General features: G+C 48.0%; 1 protein-coding gene across 1 annotated transcript in view; it reads right to left on the bottom strand.

Moving 5' to 3' along the window:
• VSTM5 (V-set and transmembrane domain containing 5) overlaps positions 1–22,640 on the bottom strand; it is a 32,239-nt gene extending 9,599 nt beyond the window's left edge. The window contains exon 1 of the mRNA XM_003253001.4: positions 22,434–22,640. Coding sequence (XP_003253049.1) covers positions 22,434–22,524 — 91 coding nt within the window. The 5' untranslated portion in view covers positions 22,525–22,640. The remainder of the gene's footprint in view (positions 1–22,433) is intronic.
• Positions 22,641–24,291: the final 1,651 nt, after the last annotated feature.

Here is a 24,291-nt window from a genome sequence, read left to right as displayed (position 1 = left end):
ATTTATATTTGTGCAAATATGTGCTAGTATATACATATTATGTATGGAAAAATGAAAAAGTGTTGGAGTAATATATGCTAAACTGTTAATAGGAATTGCCCCTCAGAGATCAAATGGCAGGAGAATTTTATTTTCCATGTAAGCCATTTATATAATTTTGAATTTTTCGGTTATTTATTAATAATTTTTTTAAATGTACTTTAAAAAGTCTTTTTAAGTTCTCCTGATTAGACTATGCAATCTTGGCCAGCAAAATTTAAAGTTTAAAAGTTTACCTTTGCATCTTCACTTGAATTATTTGTGAAAAGCAGAGAGGAACTACATTTCTAGGCATTTCCAAGATAGATGGGGATGCCTCTCTTAAAGAACAAGTCACAGAGCAGAAGATTTTAGCAGGACAGAAGTCACTGGAACCTGAACCAAAGGGCTTCCCAATTTCCTGGAGATGGTGAGACCCTCTGGTAACTAATCAGAAAGCTGTCAAGAGGAAATAGTAAAAGTACTAGGAAGCTGAAACCACCTACCGAGCAATGGGCTAGAATATAACACCCAGAAGGGTTACTTACTACTTTTCTTACAAATAAATTACAAAGGTTGTACTTTTCGGTTTTTTTAAAATTGATTATTCAGAAGGGGGATATATTTCTTGAAATCACAACAAAGGTCAATACTGTTGAGATGACAATTACGTCTGTTGAGATGACAAGAATATCAACTAATGATAGGACAGGTATCTTGCCAACATAGTCCCTGCATTTAAGGAGTTATAGGGATACATCTTAATTACTCATTTTCACCTAATTTATCTGGAAAACAACATATTCAGCAAATGTGATTGTCAGATGCAGCTGAGAACTAGAAACTAAGCATCATTGTCATCCTTATCAAGGCTTTAGTTAAGCAGCTAGCATATAGGTCTCACAGCCTAAGGTTCAGGAGTCCTAATTCAGAAAACAAGTGGCAGGGAGGCGTAGTGGAGACACCTGATGTGGGCAGGACACACCCAGGCTCTACCCTGAGACCTCCTCCTCGCTGGGAGATCTGGAGAAAGTCCTTAATTATGAGAGCCTCAGCTCTTCTGCGAGGATGAGGGTCGATGACACACATAAGGCCCAGCAACAGGCCGGGCAATGACACAGAACTTTGTGTTCATCCAGGAGCCACAGCCCCCACCACTTACCCTTCTCTGATCAGGTCTCTGTCACCTGCCTCAGGGTGACTGACCAACTGCCCCAGTTTGTCCAGGACTGAGGGATTTCCCAGGATGTGGTAGTTTCATGGCTAAAATCAGGACCATCATGGGCAAACCAACAGAGTTGATTACTCGTGGTGGCTCACGCCTGTAATCCTGGCATTTTGGGAGGCCGAGGCGGGCAGATCACCTGAGGTCAGGAGTTTGAGAACAGCCTGGCCAACATGATGAAACTCTGTCTCTACTGAAAATACAAAAAATTAGCCAGGCGTGGTGGCTGGTACCTGTAATCCCAGCTACTTGGGAGGCTAAGGCACAAGAATCACTTGAACCTGGGAGGCACAGGTTGGCAGCGAGCTGAGATAGCACCACTGCATTCCAGCCTGGGCAACAGAGTGAGACTCAGTCTCAATAAAAAAAGAAAAACAGAAATATTCAAGAGCAGAGAGAAAACTCCAAGATATACCACTGTGTATTTCTGAGGTGTTCAAAGGGGCTCAGTAGGGGAGCTGTGGAGGCAGCCAGCCCTGACAGACTGAGGGAGAAGGAAAGCCAGTCTTCCCTAATGCTCTGGCTCCCTAATGCATCTCCAGGGGTCAGCATCCCATGCACCCCCATTTCAGTTGGGACCTCACTCCTGTCCCTGAGCTCACCACTGCACTTGCCACAGCTTCCTCAACAGCTGGGGACAGGCTCATTGGGTGCTGGCCTGCAGTTCCCTGAGGTTAGATAATTTTCCCAATGTCACAGTAAGTGGCTGAGCAGAGATTCAAAACCTGAGTACTTTTCACTGTCCTAGTAATGAGCCAGGAAAGTTTGCAGGAGGCGGGGAAGGGAAAAGACACTCATTTAAGGTGGGGCATAAATAACAAGCTTTTAAAAGTGTGGGAAAGGGAGGAAGCCCAATCTCAGCTGAGAGAAAAGTAGGACGACCCAGGAAGGCAGGAGAGATCCAAGACTCCTCAGATTTGGGACTTGGTGATTAAGAAGTGCAGGGTGGCCATGGGATAAGGAAGCTGACAGAGTGTGGGGCAGGGTGGGGGCAGGGCAGAGGCAGAACAGGACCCAGGAGGGTGTTCAAATAGGGCCATGACATGATCTGAACTGGGCTTCTGGAAGGACAATCTGGCAGAATTCATAATCTTACCATTTACGTACATCACATGTACTGCCCTGGGCCCCCAACAGGTGCTTGTTCTTTGGGAGAAACTAAGGCTGGAGCCTAAACAGCTGGGAACAGCTAGTGGTGCCCTGCATCCCCTGGCCACCCTGTGCCAGCCTCTGAGAGAAGGGGTAGTAAGAAGTGGGCATGCGTAGGGCAGGTCTGCCCAAGACCACGAGATCTTTGTAGAGAGAATTGTTGTCCTATTCATCTCAGAACGCCCAGTGCCCAGGACAGAGCCTGACACTTTGTAGATACTCAAAATATACTTGCATGAATGAACAAATGGTGACATGTGTGCCCTGCCTGTCAAACTGTTGCCAACCGGGAGAGAGCAGGAAAGGAGTATCTCCACTGAGCTGAGGGTTACTGGATCTAGCTGGGGAAGGTGCTAGAGGGACCCCTTTCCCAGCCCCAAGTCTGCTGAGAGTCAAACAGCTGGCAGGAGTAACAGCACAGGTTTGTTGTTTGGTTGGTTCTTTTTTGTTTGTTTGTTTGAGATAAGGTCTCACCGCTGAAGCTGGAGTGCAGTGGATGGGATCTTGGCTCACTGCAATCTCTGCTTCCTGGGCTTAAGCTATCCTCTAGCCTCAGCTCCCGAGTAACTGGGACCACAGGCATATTGGCCAGGCCCGGCTATTTTTTTATTTTTATTTTTTTTGTAGAGATGGGGTTTCGCCATGTTGCCCAAGCTGGTCTTGAACTCCTGAGCTCAAAGCAATCCACCCACCCCAGCCTCCCAAAGTGCTGAGATTACAGGTGTGTGCCATCACGCCTGGTAGTTTTTTGTTTTTTTGTTTTGAGACACAGTCTTGCTCTGTTGCCCAGGCTAGAATACGGTGGCGCAATCATGGCTCACAGCAGCCTCCACCTCCTGAGTTCAAGCAATCCTCCCATCTCAGCCTCCCTAGTAGCTGGGACAAAAGGTGTGCACTAGAGACAGTGTTTCACCATGGTGTTCAGGCTGGTCTCAAACTCCTGGGCTCAAGCGAACCTCCCACCTCAACCCCCCCAAGTGCTGGGATTACAGGCAGCACAGTTTTAAGCCACAACTAAAATATCCATGTTGCTGTCCAACTCATGCCATTCTTGAAACACCTGCCTGCCAGTAATTTGGGAAACACAGCTTTGTGTATGAGGTCAATACAGCATCCCCAAGTGATAGCTTTCCTGTTTAGTGGTGAAGAACAGTGCTGATGGCTGCCCTGGGCACACAGTTCACAGGTACCCATACCTCCTGTGAGCTCAGGTGGTAATTCCCCCTCTCAGTGCCTGATTGCTCAGAAACCAAAGCTCAGCTCATCTTGGAAAGGGCTCCCCATGATCTTTCTGTTTAATGGCCTTGGGAAGTCACCCAGATGTCAGCCAAACCCAAACAATGTAAACAGATGCAGGTTTAGGTGGAGGCTACCAGGCTGTTCCCCTTCATCAGGTTTCAGAATTTGTACCCAAACCAGGAAAATCACTCGAAAATGGCAACAGTCACCATTCCTGTCAGTTAACACCTGTTAGATATCAGATGTTATACACCATTATCACAGCCCAGTGAAACCAATGCTGGGAAAGTTGACTGACCTGGCCATTATCAGACTGGCAAAGATGAAGAAGTTTGATAACATTATGTTGTCAGGAGTGCATGGAAGTTACTCTCAAACATTACTGTGGTATTGTAAATGGGTGGAACCTGCTTGGAGGGCATATGATGCAATCTGTAAAAATACTTAAATAGCACATACCTTTTGACCCAGAAATTCCACTTCTAATAATTTATCCTACAGATAAGATGGGCACATAGATGCAGAGATATGTGTGTCAGTGTTGTCATGAAGCACAGTATAGTCAATTGTAGCAGCAAAAGACTGGAGATGCACCTGTGTGTTCACTGGTAAGGAACCAGTTAAATAAAATACCAGTATTCATGTTTTGGGATATTACAAAAATGTTCAAAAGAATGAGGCAAATCTATATGTGTTGACGTTAGATGATCTCAAAAATAATGAAAAAAGTAGAGGGCAGAACAGTGTATAGAGAATGATTCCACTTGAATAAAGTAATTATATGTGTATACACACACACTCACACATACACAGATAGACAAACAGTTATCCATATAAATGCATAGAACATCTCTAAGTTATTCTAAAAACCAGGAGCTGTGGTTGTCTTTGGGGAGGAGAATGAGTGTCTGGAATGGGAGAAGACTTTACATTTCACTCTATACTCTTTGGAACAATAGTAACATTTTAGCAAGTTTGTGAATTACTTAAAAAATAAATACACTGTGACTGTAAAAATACAAATACTGCATGCCAAGATTGAGTCTGAGCCTTAGAATCTTCACATTTGAAAATGTTTTTCACATATACACAATGGACAACCCCATGAGCATTACCTCAGTCTATGAAGGCAGGCAGGAGACTTGGACTAAGGCCCTATGCTTTTCCCTTCCCGGACACTTGCTTATTTGATCACTACTTTACAGATGAGAAAACTGAGGGTCAGAGACGTAAGTGTCCAAGTCTTTGCTAAGTAAAAATTCAGGGCTGAGACTGGAACCCAAGTCTCTTTTCATGGTCCCACAGCTGCCCCTAATAAGATAAGGCACTTGAGTATAGAGGTGGAGTTTTACATTTCTTTAATGTTTCCCAAAATAGCACATGGCTCAGTGCTGGCGAAGACTTGGGAGACAGATATGACAAAAAGCAAAAGTCTAGACCTGGACTGTCCAATATAGTAGCTGCTAGCCACATGTAGCTGTTGAGTACTTGAAACTGACTAGTCCACACTGAGATGTACTCTAAGTAAAATGCACACCAGAATTTGAAGACTTAGTACTTAGTATGTTATACAGAATATAAAACATCTAATTAATAACTTGTTTTCCATTGATTACATGTTGAGATGATAATGTTTCTGGATATATCAGGTTAAACCAAATATATATTCAAAGTCAATTTTACATGTTTCTTTTTATATTTTTAATATGGCCACTAGAACATTTAAAATTACATACATGGCTGGGCATGGTGGCTCATGCCTGTAATCCCAGCACTTTGGGAGGCCGAGGCGGGTGGATCGCCTGAGCCTAGGAGTTCAAGACCAGCCTAGACAACATGGCAAAACCCATCTCTGCAAAAAATACAAAAATTAGCTGGGCATGGTGGCATGCACCTGTGGTCCTAGCTACTTGGGTGGCTGAGGGTGGGAGGATAGCTTCAGCTCAGGAGGCAGAGGTTGCAGTGAGCTGCATTTCAGTCTGGGTGACACAGTAAGACCCTGTCTCAAAAATAAAATAGTATTACATATGTGGCTTGCATGTGAGCCTTGCATTATATTTCTATTGGAAAATGTTGGTATAAACGATCACTTCTCCAACTCTTGCCAAGAAAACAAAACTTGTTCCCTTGAGATTGTTCCACACTCTCCCCTCTCAACAATGTGAGCTCTCTGTCCCCAGTCCTTTCTCTTCATTGTTTAAACATGTTGGCGCCTTTTACTGCAAGTTACAGCATCATCCTGTGTCCCTCCAGCATACCCGTGGACAGCCCATCAGTGATCTCATCTACAGGAACATCCTCCCTCTAGTCAACCTCAACCTCCACACCTTCTCTCCTTGTTTACTGTTCAATTCCTCCCCTTGGCCTCATCAGTCCTTCCACTCTGACTCCCTCTACTTTTCCCAATCCATCCTCCTCACTTCCCTCCCTACCCAGCCTCAGTTCCATCGCCCATCAGGATCTAAGCACTCCTGTCAATCTTTTCAACACCAGTACTTTCTGCCTTTTCATCATATCTACTTGGTAAGGCCCTAGTCCTCGGAGTAACAATGTTCTACTCTTTCTCTGCCTGTACATGAGTAGCCAGCCCTGCAGGAGAATGTCACCTGGCAGACACTTTTCAGCACAACAAAGCACACTGTTTCTAGGATAGACTCAAGATCACCAAACTCAACAGGGCCCCATCCTGCCAGACAATCTACTACATAAATTGACACTTCTTTTCCCACAGTTACTATACAGGCTCCCTCCTCTTCCTGGGATGCTGCTGACACTTCCTTCTGATTTGGCGATAGCTCTGGCCCACCACACTCACCAGCTGTTTTTCCCATCTCTCTGGTAGCTGCTTCTCAGTATCTTTTGAGGGCTCATCCTCTTTGCTATGGTTTAAATGTCTGTCCCTGCAGAACTCATGTTGAAACTTAAGCCCCTGGCCATGTGTGGTGGCTCATGCCTGTAATCCCAGTACTTTGGGAGGTTGGGGCAGACGGATTGTTTGAGGCCGGGAATTCGAGACTAACTTGGCCAACATGGCAAAACTCCGGGTCTACAAAAAAATACAAAAATTAGCCGGATGTGATGATGTGCACCTGTAGTCCCAGCTACTTGGGAGGCTGAGGCAGGAGAATTGCTTGAAGCCAGGAGGTAGAGGTTGCAGTGAGCTGAGATCGCGCCACTGGGTGACAGAGCAAGACTCTGTCTTAAAAATAAATTTAAAAATAAAAATAAAATAAGAAATTTAATCCTTAGTGTAATAGTATAAAGAGGTGGGGCTTTTAAGAGGTGATTGGGTCATGAAGGCTTTGCCTTCATGAATGAATGAACCCATTCATGGATTAATAGATTAGTGAGTTAATAGATTAGTGGGTTATCATGAGAGTGGGTCTGTTATAAAAGCCAGTCTGTTATAAAAGCCTCCTCACCACATGATGGCCTCTGCTGACTCAGGACTGTATAGAGAGGTCTCACCAGCAAAAAGGTCCTCACCAGATGTGGCCTTCAATCTTGGACTTCCCATCTTCTAGAACTTTAAGAAATAAATTCTTATGGCCAGGTGCAGGGGCTCATGCTTGTAATCCCAGCACTTTTGAAGGCTAAGGCAGGAGGAATGCTTGAGGCCAGGAGTTCGAGAGCAGCCTGGACAGAAAAACAAGAACATATCTCTTAAAAAAAAAAAAAAATAGCCAGGTGTGGTGGTGTACACCTGTAGTCGCAGCTATTCAGGAGACTGAGGGGGGAAGATCACTTGAGTCCAAGAGTTTCAGGCTTCAGTGAGCTATGATTGCATCACTGCTCTGAAGTCTGGGCAACAGAACAAAACCCTGTCTCTAAAAAAATTAAAAAGAAATTTTTAAATAAACTATGCAGTCTTTGGTATTTAGTTATAGCAACCAAAAATAGGCTAAGGTACTCTGATCTGCCATTAAATCACAGAATTCTTTGAACTTGATCCTAGGCCCTGTCCTGTATTCTCTCCCTAGGTAATCCCATCTATGCATGCAACTCTGAGTCCAGTTACTTCCAAATTCACATCACCAACACAACTGCACCTTTGAGTATCAGACTCATTAATCCAACTGTCTGCTTTACCTCTGCACCTGACAGTTGACAGGTACTTCAAAATCTACATCTTCAAAGATAAATTAAATGCACACAGAATTGAGTCTACAGTCATGACTATCTGGAAAGATACAGAAGAACTTGGTAACACCTATTGGCTCCAGGGGGTAAGGAGGAGGAACTCCGTGGCTGGAGGACAAGACAGGGAGGCTTTTACAGATACATATTTTGAATTTTGGACTGTGTGCAAATACTACCTATTCAAACATAAGCAAAAACTAAAGAAGCAAATTAATTTTAAAATAAAATAATAAATGTATAATCCTGTCTCCCAAATTTGGTTGTCTGGTGTCCCCAACCTCAGTGAAAGGCTCTCCCAGCCAGTCAGCTCCACAGGACACCATCCTGACACCTTCTCCTTCCTCATCCACTACATCCCATCTGTCACAAGGTCCTGTCAATTTTACCTCCAACATGTAACTTGAATCTGATTTGTGTGCTCTTTCTTCTACCATCACCCTAGTCCAAGCCACCAATTCATGAATGGTGGCAATGGTCTTTCAATGTGCCTCACTATGCCTGCTTAATCCCCACTAACTTACTGTCTACACAGCATCCTGAGTGATATTTTCAAAACTTCATTGTATTTTGTCACCCTCCTGTTTAAAACCCTTGTCTGGCTCTCCATTGCTCTAGGAATGAAGTCAAACCCCTTCAAAGGCTTGACTGGCCAGGTGTCGTTTGGCTCCTGCCCATCACTTAGGCCTCAGCATCCTCATCATGCCCTCATATCCCGAGCTCCAGGCACACTGCCCTTTCTTCAGCCCCTTGGATTCATCTCATTCTCTCACACTGCAGGGACTTAGCATAGGCTACTCCCCCTGCCTGCTCCCTCCCTTGTTTGCCTGTTAACCTTTAGTCATCCTTCAGATCTCAATCATCACCTCTTCTGGGAAGTCTATCCCAACTCCAGGCTAGGTCAGGTCTCTTCTTGTATGTTTTCATAGCACTTTTCCATCATAGTAACTATTACAGTTTGTAAGTATACACTTGTGTGGGTATTTGACATCTGTTCTCCCTTTAGACTGTAAGTTCCATGAGGGCAGGAGTTGCCTATTTGGTTCCCTGTTGCAGCCCCAGAACTCTGCAGAGTGCCTGGAACATGGATGAGAATTTCTGCTCAGTGACTCCCCTTATAGGGTTGTACATCTGATCTGGGGGTGTGGGGTACAGAACCCAGAACTATGCCAATCTGAGCACAGGATCAGAACTTTGGACTCCACAGCCAGTTCTTGTGTGACCCTTGGGACCCAATTTGCCTCCTTCTTTTTGTCTGAAAAAAAAAATACATATACACACACACAAACACACACACACATATATTTTGAGATGGAGTCTTGCTCTGTTGCCCAGGCTAGAGTGTAGTGTCACGATCTCGGCTCACTGCAACCTCCACCTCCCGGGTTCAAGCGATTCTCCTGCCTCAGCCTCCTGAGTAGCTGGGATTACAGATGTGTGCCACCACGCCTGGCTAATTTCTGTATTTTTAGTGGAGCTAGGGTTTCACCATGTTGGCCAGGCTGGTCTCGAACTCCTGACCTCGGGTGATCTGCCCACCTTGGTCTCCCAAAGTGCTGGGATTATAGGTGTGAGCCACCTTGCCCAGCCTGAAATATATTTTTGATCCTTCTGTGTAAACATCCCTGTATCACACACATGCATGTGCATGCACCCATGCTTCTACGTATGCCCTCATGCACACAGAGCCCAGTTTCTGAGTTCCTGGCAACTGGGGCCACATAGGGAAGGAATCCCAGGAAATGTCAGGGAAGCAAGGGCTTCAGAGGAAATCAGTCAAACAGAAGTGGGTTCCAATATCGATCTGCCCTTTGTTAATATCATGACTTTGGCCAAATTAGCTCAAAGTCACTGACTCTCCGTTCCTCATGTGTAAAACAAGGATGTCCATAGATATCTCACAGATCGGATGTGTTAGAAAGAATGAAAGTGAATGCAGTATGCCGAATGCCTAGCACAGTGCCCTCACCCCACAAATAATAAATTGTAGGCACGGGTATACCAGGGCTATATGCCAGCCACACCCAGAAGAATCTTAGGACTAATCAGAAGATAATTCATGGTGTGCCTCAGGTTGTTGCAAACACACCCATAAAAAAAGGAATTTTTAAAATAAAACAGGCAAACTGCTTCTCTGACTCTTAAGAGGAAACTCAGCCAACTGCGTGGCACAACTGATTGAGAGCAACGGGGGCCAAGAGATGTGCCGGCAGGTGCAGAGGGTGGCAGAAGAGGGCAAGATGCAGGGGGGTGGGGGTGGGAGTGTGCAGGGAAAGCCAGAAAAGGCCCCTCCCAATCCCTGCTGGGGAGAGCACATACAGTGGAGCCGAAAGACCCAGGTTCTATCTGGGCTGCACACGCTATAGCTGGGCGACTCTGCACAAACCCCTTCCCCTTTCCGAGCCACTTCGTGGCTTTTCTGTCAATGATTCAATTTAAAAAACAAAGTCAGGCGTGGTGGCTCAGGCCTGTAATCCCAGCACTTTGGGAGGCCAAGGCGGGTGGATCACTTGAGTCCAGAAGTTCGAGACCAGCCTGGCCAATGTGGAGAAACCCCGTCTCTACTAAAAATACAAAAATCAGCCAGGCATGGTGGGGGCAACTGTAGACATAGCTACTCGGGAGGCTGAGGCAGGAGAATCGCTTGAACCCGGAAGGCAGAGGTTGCAGTGAGCCAAGATCAGGCCACTGCACTCCAGCCTGGGCGACAGAGCCAGACTCCATCGTAAAAAAACCCACAAAAAACAAAAACAAAAAAGCAACCAGGCCGAGCACAGTGGCTCACACCTGCAATCCTAGCACTTTGGGAGGCCGAGGTGGGCAGATCACTTGAGCCTAGGAGTTCAAGACCAGTCTTGCCAATATGGTGAAATCCCATCTCTAAAAAAAAAAAAAGAAAAAAAAAGCCTGGTGTGGTGGCGCTGGCGCCTGTGTTCCCAGCTACTGGGGAGGCTTAGGTGAGGAGGATAACTTGAGCCTGGGAGGTAAAGGCTACAGTGAGCTGAGATCGCACCACTGCTCTCCAGCCTGGGTGACAGAGAGAGACCCTGTCTCAAAAAAATAAAATGAATAAACAAAACCATACAGATAAGAAAGCTTGACAGCCAGGAACAATTCCAGGGGCACAAGCCCTGATTCCAGACCAAGAGAATTCAGTCTCCTTCCACTCAAGAAGCATTTGGGGAAGGACAGGGTCGGGGACCAACATTTAAGGAGCTCCTGCTCTTGGGCCCACACTCCAGCACCACTTCGGAGTCCCTAATGAGTGAATTCAGCTGCCCAGGCAGCAGCGCCAGGCTCTTCTTACAGCCCGGCCCCTGCAGAAAGGGCCTTGAGAACCCACTTGCAGTGATTGGCCCAAGGCTGATACCTGATCTGAACTGGGCCAATCAGATTCTCTGTCCCAAGAGTGTGAACTTAGGATGCGGGGCCTCTTGGGCCCTATGGTGGCCCCAAGAGACAGGCTGCTTCCTGGAGGCCACAGTAAGTGGAACAGAGAAAGCTGGTCCTGGCAAGAGGCTGCCGGGCAGCAGGAGAGACTGGGCTCCTGCGGCCCAGGGACTGCTGGGGAAAGGAGCTGCTGCCGTGGACACATATGGCTTCTGGGGTCCTGGTTCCAGGTCTAGGGAGAGGCCTGGCACCTCTGCCCATGGCAGGTACCTCTACTTCCCTCTGAATGCACTTTCCCTTGGGTGTCTCCTGCTCCTTACAAGTTATTTGGCCTCCCTGAATCTGTTTCTTCAGGCGTAAAGTGGGAATAGCAACGCCTGCTTTGCATGGTTGTGAAAACTCAGAGTATGACACGCAGTAAGCACTCTCTATGAGGTGCATTAAAAAGAAATATTATCATAGTCCACCAGTGCCAGCTTGAGGAAGTGGGGCAGTGGCGTGATCAGGCCTGGTAGGGCATGGGTGGGAACTGCAGGCTATAGGTAAGGATGGAATCTAGGTAGTAGTTGGTTCCATTCAGACCTGTGCTCTACCCAAAGCTCCTGCCCTTTTTGCCTGTTATGGTTTGAATTGTGTGTCCCCAAAAAGATATGTTGGCGTCCTAACCAGAACTCAGAATATGACCTTATTTGGAGATGGGGTTGTAACAGAGGTAATCAAGTTAAAATGAGGTCATTACAGTGAGCCCTAATCTAATATGATCCTTCTAAAAAGGGGACATTTGGATATAGAGACATACATGCACATGGAGAGAATGCTGTGTGAAGATGAAGGCAGAGATCGGGGGATGCATCTGCAAGCCAGGGAATGCCAGATTGCCAGCAAACCACCTGAAGCCAGGGAGCAACATGGAACAGTCCCTCTTACAGGCCTCAGAACTAACCAGCCCTGCTGACACCTTGATCCCAGACTTCTAGCCTTTAGAACTTGGAGACAATGAATTTCTGTTGTTTAAGCCACCCTAGCAAATGCCCTTCTGTGGCTTTTATTTCCAGAAATAATTGTCCTCAGTTTTCTGATTGGAAAGGACTGAATCAGCTAATCTGTTGTTTTCAAAACTTGATTGTGCATTAGATCATCTGGGGAAGGTTTTACAACACTCTCCTGGATCAATTAACTCAGCATCTGAGGGTGTGACCAAGGCCTCTGTGATTTTTTAAAACTTCCCATGTGTTTCCAGCATGCATCAAGATTGATAATCACAGAGCTAATCCACACTGAGGTGTTAGCAGCTGAAGACCATTTATTAGAATTCCTTTACAGCAGGCACAAAGCCTGAAGCCAAAGAACTATGTGAAAGAGCAATGTTGGAGACACTAGGGACAGCTCTTTCAGGAAGATAGTTGGGGTAAGTGGACTATTTCTGGCATCACTCAAATTTTACTGTATCTGGCTAGTCCTATTTCTAGGGATGCTCTGGGGGCTTAGGAGGAAGAACAGGCAGGCAAAGTCATTCCATTTGCTCCCTCCACCCCCTTCAAAACTCTTAACACAGTGGTTCTCAGCATTTGGCTCCATTAGAATCACCTGGAGGTGATCACTGAACCAGATTGCAGGGCCAGATCCCCAGTTTCTCATTCAGTAGGGTGAGGTGAGTCCTAAAAGTGCATTTCTAACAAGTGCTTCTGAGGCAGGAGAATAGGGTCTGCAGGCAGGGAACTTAGGGCCCATTCGTGCTGACTTCCTAAAGCTGAATCAAGAGACAACACCAAGGTCTGGGACAGGGAATCTGAGGCCAATTCATGATAATTTCCTAAAGTTAAATAAAAGGGAAAACACCTGGGTCTCGGGGCAAGGCACCTAAGGCCAATTAACGAAAACGTCCTAAAGCTAAATCAAAAGGAAAAACCCCACCTTCGCAGGCCCAAAGGCTACTCTCTCTACGCCTCTCCCTCTCCTCCAGATCTCAGAGGGAAAGGGAGAGTGCCTTGGATTGGCCTCTGGCCAAGCATGGGCCATCTCTTTATCTGCATAGGCCACCAATTCACTTCAGCCTGTAATTAGCCACGAACCTAATCCTTCATCCAGGTAAGAGGTAACCAACAGGGACTTCAAAAGGAGTACTTATAACCCAGAAAACATTGTAAACTCTGGCTCAGGCTGCCCCCACCCTGCGGAGTGCCTTCTTGCTGTAACAAATCCCTGCTTTTCTGCTTCATTCCTGTGTTTCATTCCTTTGTTACTTCATGTGTTTTGTTGAATTCTTTGTTCAAAACACCAAGGACCTGGACAACTCACTCAAGGATTTCCTTCTGGTAACACCTAGGTGATGCTTCCTCCACCCTCTTCAAAACTCTAACAGTGGTTCTCAGCATTTGGCTCCATTAGAACCACCTGGAGGTGATCACTGAACCAGATTGCAGGGCCCGGTCCCCAGTTTCTCATTCAGTAGGGTGACACTGCTGGTGGTCCTGGAACTGTACTTTTAGAACTTTGGCTGAAAGGATTCTGTAAGACCTCAGGGCGAAGAGGACACCAAGGATGCCCTCAGGGTCCCAGGAGGCCAGGCCCTCCTCTCCTCTGACACTGCCCTGCTAACACCGTACCTGCCAGGCAGGGCCTAGTCTGTGATGCAGCAGTTCTTATCTTGGTTCCTGGGAAGTTTTGGGACACGCGGTCATTAACAGAACCAGGGTCAATGGATCAAGAGTGAAAGGACACAGGTTCTGGTGAACAGAATTGAGGCAGTGAGTGTAGAACAGTTGCATTCATGGATTCTAGAGTCAGACTAACTGGTGTTCAAAATTTAGCTGTGCCAGTAACACCTGTGTGAACTGGGGTAAATGAATTATCTTCTTTCAGCCTCTGTTATGGTACCTAGGAAATAAGGATAATATAACAGTGCTGGGCCCACCTCCTGCAGCAGAATAAAGTTTAAATGAGACAATATATGTAAAGAGCTTATCAGTCTCTAACACTTGGTGATAGCTCAATAAATAGTAGCTATTATTAATGAGAATTCTTTGAAGATGCACAGGATTTTTTGGTAAAGTAATGAGCTCCCCATCCTTGGGGGTATGTAAGCAGAAGCTGGGGTTGTAACAGGGATTAAAGCAGAAGATCTGAGACCTGGAGTGTTGGAGGAGGAGGCTGGTTCTTCTGCTCCAGATCACATAATAGAACTGGAATAAGCATTTGTAAACCTTCGATTCACTTCTGAAGTGTGGCAAGACTGGGTGACCTGAAATTCTTCCCTGTGGAATTCCTTCTAGAATCTTCCTACCACACCTTTTCCAGGCACCAACAAGAGCCACCTTGCTGGAAAGCTGGACTCTTTTTCTGAAAGACCACAGGGTATGTAAAAGCCACTGCCGTCATTCTAATCCGATGCCAAGGAAGCAAAGCATGACAGCAGCCACTGCCTCACCCTGCACCAGCATGCGAGGGGTTTGGGAGCTGGCTGGGTTTGCCCTCTGCAAAGCTGGGTGGCAAGACTGAGTCAGGCCTGGGCCAGCGGCCAGCATGGGGAACTAGAAGGTGTGGTCAGTAAATGTGTGTTGAACAGGAAGATAAGGGAGAAAATAAGGTGTTGTTATCTCCCAACAATTCTTTTGGGGGGACTTTATAGGATGCCTGAAGGCACTTGGAAGAGGGGTATAGAGCGATCAAAATATCATTCAGGGCCAGGGACAGTGGCTCACGCCTGTAATCCCAGCACTTTGGGAGGCCGAGGCAGGTGGGTCACGTGAGGTCAGGAGTTCGAGACCAGCCTGGCCAACATGGCGAAACCAAAAAGATAAAAATTAGCTGGGTGTGGTGGTGCACACCTGTAATCTCAGCTACTCAGGAGGCAGAGGCAGGAGAATCACTTGATCCTGGGAGGCGGAGGTTGCAGTGAGCTGAGATCACGCCACTGCACTCCAGCCTGGGTGACAGAGTGACACTCTGTCTCAAAAAAAAAAAAGAGAGAATTCAGGCACATGCATAACTGGATACCACAGGTTAAATTCTCCTCCAGAAAAACTATTAGGCCAATTACTCTTTATTCTTTAAGGTTTCTGTTTAAACATCATTTCCTCCAGGAAGCCTTCCCCAATCCCTAGCACCAGGTTAAGGGTCCCATTTCTGTGTTCCCATTGTTCCCTGTTTCTCTCCAGCAACACACTTATCCCCCTCTGTTGCAATTCCTCTTGATGAATGGTTCATCCTCCTCGATCTGCCGTCAGCTATGTGAACACAGGGGTTGGTCCGTCTTGGTGACCATTGAATCCCCAGGGCCTAGCACAGTGCCTGGCACTGTGGACTTCTCATATGTACCTGAATGAATGAATGAATGAATGTCTTTAGGCAAGTCCCTCAACTTCTCTGAGCCTCAGTGTCTGCACCTATAAAATAAGGACTAATGGCATCTCGTTGCAGGCTAACTCTGAAGATGAATCAAAAGCAGCTGTTACAGTGCCTGTCATGAAGTGCTTGGTAAGCAGTCACAGTTATTATTGTCTTGTAATTGTTATTTATTAAGTTATAAAAAACTGAGGAGATACTGGCTTTTCATCTCTTCAGTTGGCTGAAGGCTATTATCAATGATCTTTCTAAACCACACATCTAGCTGTCTTCCCTGGCTCTGACAGACCTCAGTAATCTGGTCCCAACTTTCTTTTCCATCTACATCTCCCATGACTCCTCACCGCCAATTCCAGTTGTACCAAACTACGGACCATCCCCCACTGGGCCTTTATTCACTCAGCCTCAGCTCAGCTCACCGCTTTCCCATTCTCAGGTTCCTGCTCATTCTTCAAGGCCCATCTTTAATGTCATCTCCTCTGCCAGGCCCCACTAGGCTCCCACAGCACAGCTCATGCCAGCCTTCCACTCACGTTAGATGACTGACTGCCCGTCTCCCCTGTTAGAAAGTGTGGCAGGTATCACATTGTGCTTATGTCCGAATCACCAGCACATAGCAGTATATGATGTGACTCATACAAGCACAGGCTGTCGAATTGAATAGACCTGACATAAAGGAGCAAGTTCTGGTTCAAGAACCTCTGAAATCCCATCCCGAAGTGCGTGGAAGGCTTGGTGGATGGGGAGAGGAGAGAGGAGCTCCGGTGTTCTGCTTTGAGGCATTGGCTTTCAAAAAGAATGTGATCCAGTCCCGGAGTGAGTCTGGGGCAGGAATCTTGTATGAGTACAGAAGGGCAAACTGTCAGAGGAGCTTGACATTAGGTCCCCTTACCCGTGCCTAGTGCCGAAGGACCCACATCTCTCTTCTCCTCTGGCACTAGTGTAGGGGTCTACTGGAGGAATTATTCCAGCACCTTCCACCCAAGATGCAAAGCCTTCCCAAGCTCCAAGACCTTCCCAAGCTCCATTCCCTTAACCATCAGACAACTAGTTAGACTGAATACAAGGAAATTAACACGAGTCGAAAAGCCTGATTAAAGAATGATCACTCCTTCTACTGGCCCACAAAGAAAGTGATTGTCCTCACAATTCGCCAGTGCTAAGAACTCTCTCTCTCTCTCTCTCTCTCTCTCCTTACCTGACTACCTCCTACCTTGCCATCAAGGCCTCCTCTTCAAGAAGCTCCTCCCATTCCAAACCGAGCTAGCTGCCTTTCTCAGTGCCCCCAGGGCATCTGACAGTGAATCAGCTGCTTAGGTTTTGACTTACGATCCCTCAGTGCAGGGCCCCGCTGCTACCCCAGCTCTTGGCAAGCTGTTCTAGGCACAGTGCGTGCTCAGAAACCATTTACTGAGCCGAACCAAACTTCCCAGCAAAGCAGCCTTGTCTTCTGCCCTCAGCCTGGTGGGAAAGTATTTTCAGGCTTGTCAGGATAAAACCACAAAGACACAGGTGAGACTCTAAGACACAACGTTGGGTGTTCTGAGAACAGCAGGAGGGAGATGTGGTGAACCAGCTGTTTCCATAGGATCAGACTAATGGAGGGGAATGGTCTAGTCTAGTGCAGTAGTTCTCTGGCCACACTTTGGAACCACTGAGGAACTTAAAAGCAAAACAAAACGGTGTCTAGGTCCTGCCCTCAGAGATAGTGATCTAATTGGTCTACAGCAGGATATGGGCATCTTACAAGGTCCGTGTACACTCAGAGTAAGATGACCCCACATACGGGGCTTACACACACCACTGGGATTGGCATGGGTGCTGTCAGCTGAGGATTCTCTGCAGCAGGGCTCCTCTGGGGTCAGCATGGCATGGGCCTGAGCTGCCCCAGGGTGTGCCTCAGCAGAGAGAAAGGCTAGTATGCTCCCTTGACCAGCTGGACACATGGACAAAAAATGTCCTGTGCTCCTTTTACTGTCCAGTGTGTCATTTTTCCTTTTCCTAAAGGGATAACGGGTGCCTTCCCAGCCCAGCAAAGCAGTTATAGGAGGGGAGAGTCATTTCCAGCTTGAAACTTGTCAATCCCCACCCCTCCCACGCTCATTCCTGCTGGATAAGTAATTACTTTCCAACCCCAAGCCCATTTTCCAGGGAAAATCCAGGTGCAGAGAAGCCAGCATCTTGAATGCACAATAGGGCTCCAGCATCAGTGGGGTCTCTAAGTGGGGCAGTGGCTAAGTTCCCATGGGTGCATGCTAGGGCAACTTCCACTCCCTCTTCCCTTGTCAGGTCCCCAGAGGCATTGTGCACCTATTTTTTGAGCACCTGTTATATGCCTTCAATTCTCTTCTCCACCCTGTCCTGCTATACACACTTACTCATCTTTCAAGAGTCAACCTCACCTGCTTCATAAAGTGTTTTCTGACTCGCCAGGCAGGATGTCTCCCATGACTGGCAGAAGCAACACACATTCTCTTTGGAAGAACTCAGCTTCAATCCAGGCTGACAAAAATTGTAGTAAAGCCTTTTTGTGAGTTTGTTTTAGAGACAGGGTCTCACTATGTTGCCCAGGCTGGTCTCAAACTCCTGAGCTCAAGTGACCAAGTGATCCTCCCACCTCAGCCTCCCGTGTAGCTGGGACTGCAGGTGTGTGCCACTGTGCCCAGTTCCAAAGCCATTGATTTATAACATGAATTCTGACTTTAGATATAGTAAAAGTTTTTTATTTTCCCCCCAAAGAGTCTTACATCAGATAAGGGATATAGCTGTCCTTAGGTCCTGGGGATAATGGAGAGGAGAGCCTCCTGGCCCTTGCCCCGCTCCCAGACCAGTAGGGAGCATACTCAGGAAGGCTCTTGGAGATCAGGAAGTAAGACATTTGTGTGACTTTCCGGTTGACTCCACCCCCCACCCCACCAACAGCTTCAATTTTGTCTTTCAGGCATTTTCTGAGATGGGGAGGAGGTGTGTGTGCAGGGGTGCCCATCAGCCAGGGAGCTGACAGTTCTTCCATACGATGTGTGCATCACTAGCACTGCACACATCACCCTGTATGAGGAGTTTCTCTCCCCTGAGTGAGGGCTAAAAGCTGAAAGCTTAATTGTCCATCGGTGGGGCCTGGCTAAGTAAAAAGCAGCATATTTATATGATGACATATGTAGAGAAGTTGAAAGGAATGCACTTCCTTTATCAACATGGATAGAGCTAAAAATCATTGGCGTAAAACTAAGTTGCTGAATAAACAGTACAGAATGATCGCATTAAAAAAAATTTTTTTTTAATTTTTTTGAGATGGAGTCTCACTCTGTCACCAGGCTGGAGTGCAGTGGCGTGATCTCAGCTCACTGCAACCTCTGCCTCCCGGGTTCAAGTGATTCTCCTGCCTCAGCCTCCCAAGTAGCTGAGACTACAAGACTACAGGCGCCTGCCACCACGCCCGGCTAATTTTTGTATTTTTAGTAGAGACGGAGTTTCACCGTGTTGGCCAGGATGGTCTCAATCTCTTGACCTTGTGATCCGCCCGGCTCGGCCTCCTAAAGTGCTGGGATTACAGGCGTGAGCCACCATACCTGGCTCCATGATTGCGTTTTTTAAAAGTACATTGGAAACTCACTTTTTTTCCAGGGAGTACATTTGTATGTATGCAAAAAATATTTTTTATAAATCTGAAAGGACAGTGCAGAGTGAGACCACACCTCATTTGTCTCGTTTGATCAGGGATCAGCGCACGGCCCACGGCAACATAGTAGGTGCTTCTAAGATGTTTGCCACATGGATGGCAGCACTGGGCAGCTGCTGAGGACTTACGGAGTGATGGACCCAGAGTCTCATAAAGGGCCTCGAGAGGATTCCTCCTATACTGGCTCCCTCCTCATCCCATCTGCCCCCACCTTCCACTAAGCCCAGAACCCACAGCTGCATTCTGGCTGTGGCATCCCTGGGTCTGTCCACTCCCTCCTCAGCTTCGGATTCAGCCCTAGCCGTGTTCCTCTATTTTCCTGAGGACTGGCCCCGCTGGGTATATGTGTGTGTGTTGGGGGAGCTGACTGTTACTTAGAAACTGGGATTGGAACAAAGCAGGTTGATTCTGGCCCAGACCATTAACTAGACTATCCTACTATAGTCTTGGATCAAGTACTTCCAAATGAGAGGGAGCACTGGGTGGGTACTCGTGAGCCTGATGGCTAATGTACTGGGAAAGGACATGAACAAATGTTCTAGAAAGGTGCCTGGCCTGGTGGGGAGGCCTGCCAGCTTTCCGAGCCCATAAGTCCTTGTCCCTAGTCAGCTTGGGCTGCCGTAACAGATGACCATAGACTAATGTGGCTTAAATCACAGTTATTTCTCACAGTTCTGGAAAGGCTGGGAAGCTCAAGATCAAGGTGCCGGTTTTTGGTGAGGGCCTTCTTCCTGGCTTGCTAATATCCATTTTCTTGCTGTGTCCTCACACAGCTGGGAGGGAGAGTTCTGGTCTCTCTTCCTCTTCTTATAAGGACACTAATCCCATTATGGGATCCCACCTCATGACCTCATCTAAACCAAATCACCTCCCTGAATCCCCTCCTCCAAATACCATCACATTGGAGGTTAGGGCTTGAATATATGAATCTTGGGAGGACCCATACATTTGTAGGGGAAAGGTTTCAAAAGCAGGGTGTTTGGCATGCTTTAACTCAGACTTCAGGGTAAATAGTGAATATCAGAGGTTCTGGATGAAGCTTTTGACACAGGCAGAAGAGGTAGAGCATGCAGGGAACTGGTAGGAAGGAGGAGGCCTACTCTTCATCATTATGGCTGGCTCCAAAGCACAGGCTTCATTCAGGCAGGCACACATTCATTTAACGTCTTTTAAGGGTACAGGCCCTGGCTAGCACTGGGCAAGTGCTAGGGTCCCAGAGTTGAAACAGAGTGCTTGCCCTCCTGGAGCTTACTGCTGTGCATGAGACAGGTCTCAATGGAAAACTGCAAACTTTTACCTGGCCTCCAGGTTTTGCATGTGCTGTTTTGTCTGGTACACCCTGCATTCCCTTCGTCCCATCCCCCCAGCTGCTCCTACCCATCTGGCAGGTATGGGCGGGTGGGGCTGTTTTGGGGAAGTTTGCTCAAGTCTGGATTCTGAGACACTAGGGCTCCCAGAACATGGCACCTCTTGCCTCTCAAGGCTTGCCATTGCAAGGCTGCCCCTCTTGTTTGCTTGTCTGTCTTCCCCATGACACCTGAGCTTCCTGAGAACAAAACTGTGAACCACCATATCCTAGGTACCCACCGCAGCCTGCTTCCTGCAGGGAGAGGGTATAGTCAATGAGTGAGTGAATGAATGAATTATACACTATCGCGAATAGCTGGTCCCTGAGCATGAGGGGTATCTGAACAGATGTGTAAGTATGGTGATTAGAAACAAGTGCTAAAGGTTTGAAAAATAATAGAAAAAGCCACTGCAATGACAAACACACCCATCCACCTGCTCGAGACTAACAACCAACTGTTTCTTGATCCACAGCTGCCAGAGGAACATGCCTCTGTCTTACTGGGTTTCTGAGATTTGCAACCTCTGAAGCTGGGTTCTAGCCAGAGAGGTGTAAAGGTCAAGTGTTAGATCGTTCAGTCACCTTGAATAAGTAACATATTTTTTTCTCTCTCTCTCTCTCTCTCTTTTTTTCTTTTTCTTTCGCTTTGGAGAAGGTCTCATTCTGTTGCCCAGGCTAGAGTGCAGTGACACGATCAGGGCTCACTGAGGCCTCAATCTCCTGGGCTCAAGTGATCCTCTCACCTCAGCTCCCCCGCCGCCCACCCCAGTAGCTGGGCCTACAGGCACAGGCCACCACACCCAGCTAATTTTTTCATACAGAGTTTTGCCATGTTGCCCAGGCTGGTCTTGAACTCCTGGACTCAAGGGATCCACTGGTCTCGGCCTCCCAAAATGCTGGGAATACAGGCATAAGTCACTGCGATCGGCTTATAACATTTCTGTGCCTCAGTTTCCTCACTTGTGAAACAGGAATAAGAGTAGTTTATTAGGGTTGCCCTAAGGACTAAATGAGAGGGGTCTTGTAAAGTCTGAGGGATGGTGAATGCATAAATGCTTAATAAGTGCTGGCTCTTACTACAGGGCCTCTCACCTTCAGCGGTCCTGCTCTGTCATTCTCTAAACCTCAGTTGGCCCATGTGTAAGATGGGAGTGCAAATGGTAATGATTAAATGAGAAAGTAAAACTGTGCTAGGATCTGTTGTTTGTGTCCAAGAGAGCCTGTGGGACTACGCTTCACATTCAGGCTTACCAGGCTGGGGATTCCGGTCCGGCCATCCAAAGCGAATCTGCTCGGTGCGCTGGTCGCGAGGACCACCTCCAGCCTGGGGACTTCAGGCCACAACGCCCAACCCAAACCCCAGAACCGTTTTTCTCACGGGAGCAGGCTGCTGTGGGTTCGTCTGACTGATCAAGGAGGCCTGATTATTCTCCTGGGAGATGACCCGGGAAGGCCATAGAGGGGTCCCCACAGTAGGGGGCGGCGCACGGACTGCAATCTGGTTATTCCAGGAAAAAGAAATAAAAAATGTTGCAGAGGCGGTGGCCACAGCGCTGGGAGCCGGTTATCTCTGGGCCACCTTCCAGCTCTGATAACTGCAGGCCGGGCTCGCCGGGTGGGGCGGGCGCCCCGAAGTGGGCCGGGGTGCCGCGGCCGGTAGCCTCTGCTTTGCCCAGCCCCTCTCGCCCCTCCCGCCCCTCCCGCCACGGTTGGCGCCGGGTCTCCAGGCCGCGCCCAGCCCCACGGGGAAGCGGCGCGGTGCCTGCCAGCCCGAGCTCACCGCGCGCCCTCAGTGGGACAAGGTGGGCGAGGGCCAGGGGGGCCGCTGCTAGACCCAGGGACCCGCCCGCGACCGCCTACCCATTCCCGCTCCCCCAGCACCCGGGGCGTCCCCCGGAGCTTACTCTGCAGACAGCGGGCTGCGGCCAGGCAGAGGGCGAAGAGTCCTAGGGAGATGCCTCGGGTCTTCCTCCTCCCGCTGGGCAGAGGCCTCATGGGCGAGCCCGGGGCCTCGCGGGCCGGGGTGTGTGCTCGCCGCACCGCGCTGCAGCTCCTATGCAGCCTTCTCTATTCCTCCGCCTCTGGCTCCCTCAGGTTCTTTAGGGCCAGATGCAGATGAGCTGGTTGTACTCTGGTTGAACCAGTTCCCAAGGATAGAGAGCGGGGCGGGCTGGGGGGGGGGGGGGTGTTGCGGGGGAGAGAATTAATATGGGAAGGAATGGGAATGCACAGACTCAGAGGTAAATAATGGCAAATAATGAGCAGCCTCCTTCCGTTCACACCCATTTTACTGGTATTGATTCAAGGTTAGGCTGGATGCTAGGTGGCAGGAAGGAGGGAAAGTACTAGCTATTGCTTCAGGACAGAGCTAGTCATTGGCATCATGGGCAAAGGGAAGGCTTTTAGGAAAGTGAAATGACAGCCTGGAGTGACAGGGATGAGGGGAGGGGGTGGGGAGACAGGCTGCCCTGATGGGAACCACTGCACAGTGATGATATTCATCCATCTATCCACCCATCTGTCCATCCATCCATCCCTCCATCCATCCAAGAAATGTTCACCAATCGCCTGCTTTATTTGCACAGAGCCTCGCACATGGCAGTCACTCAAATAAACCGGTGGAATGAAGCTAGGAACTGTGCTAAGTGCTGGGGATACGAGGATGTGGGCACCTGTTTAGAAATCCTAGCAAGGGGTGGGGGCTGCAAAAAATGAGCAACCGCTAGGCGGAGGAGGGCGGATCATGAGATCAGGAGATGGAGACCATCCTGGCTAACACAGTGAAACCCCGTCTCTACTAAAAATACAAAAAAAAAAATTAGCCGGGCGTGGTGGCGGGTGCGTGTAGTCCCAGCTACTCAGGAGGCTGAGGCAGGAGAATGGCGTGAACCCAGGAGGCGGAGCTTGCAGTGAGCCGAGATTGCGCCACTGCACTGCAGCCTGGGCGACAGAGGGAGACTCCGCCTCAAAAAAAAAAAAAAAAAAAAAAGAGCAACCGCTGTACAGTGCATATGTCGCTAGGATCAGAGAGGCCCAGCGTGCTCTGGGGGCTCAGAGCAAGTGTAATTAGTCTCCAGGAAAGGTCGATGGAGGGGTGGGGCAACAGTTTTGGTCCAAACTAGTCATGAAATTCTATTTCACTTTGTCAAAACTAGTCTAGCCTCACTTGCCACAAGGGGTAGCAGTGTGATCCACTGCTGGCCAGTGATATTTAAGGGGAAGTCTTTTTGAGATGTTTCTGGAAAAGTTTTTGCTTTCCTCATAAAAAGGACAGCTAAGGCTGGGACTTCCCCTGCCCCTTTCTTTCTGCCTTGAAAACATTTATTCAGTTCAGATCTGTGGCATGTGTCTTGCATCCATTAAGTTACATAAATGAATGCAAAAACCATCATGCTAAGTAAGGATGGTGGAGCAGGAAGATAGAAAGACCTAGAAGGGCCAGGCGTGATGGCTCACACCTGTGATCCCAGCACTTTGGGAGGCTGAGGCAGGTGGATTGCATGAGCCCAGGAGTTTGAGGCCAGCCTGGACAACATACTGAGACCCCATCTCTACAAAAAATACAAAAATTAGCCTGGGCATGGTGGCCCACGTCTGTAGTACTAGCTACTTGGGAGGCTGAGGCAGGAAGATCACTTGAGCCCAGGAGGCAGAGGTTGTAGTGAGCCATGAATGTACCACTGCACTCCAGCCTGGGTGACAGAATGAGACCCTGTTTAAAAAAAAAGATAGGAAGGAAGACATAGAAGACTATCGTAACCC

The sequence above is a fragment of the Nomascus leucogenys genome, chromosome 15 (genome assembly GCF_006542625.1).
Source record: "Nomascus leucogenys isolate Asia chromosome 15, Asia_NLE_v1, whole genome shotgun sequence".
Classification (NCBI taxonomy): Eukaryota; Metazoa; Chordata; class Mammalia; order Primates; family Hylobatidae; genus Nomascus; species Nomascus leucogenys.
This window is presented reverse-complemented; position numbering and strand designations above follow the sequence as displayed.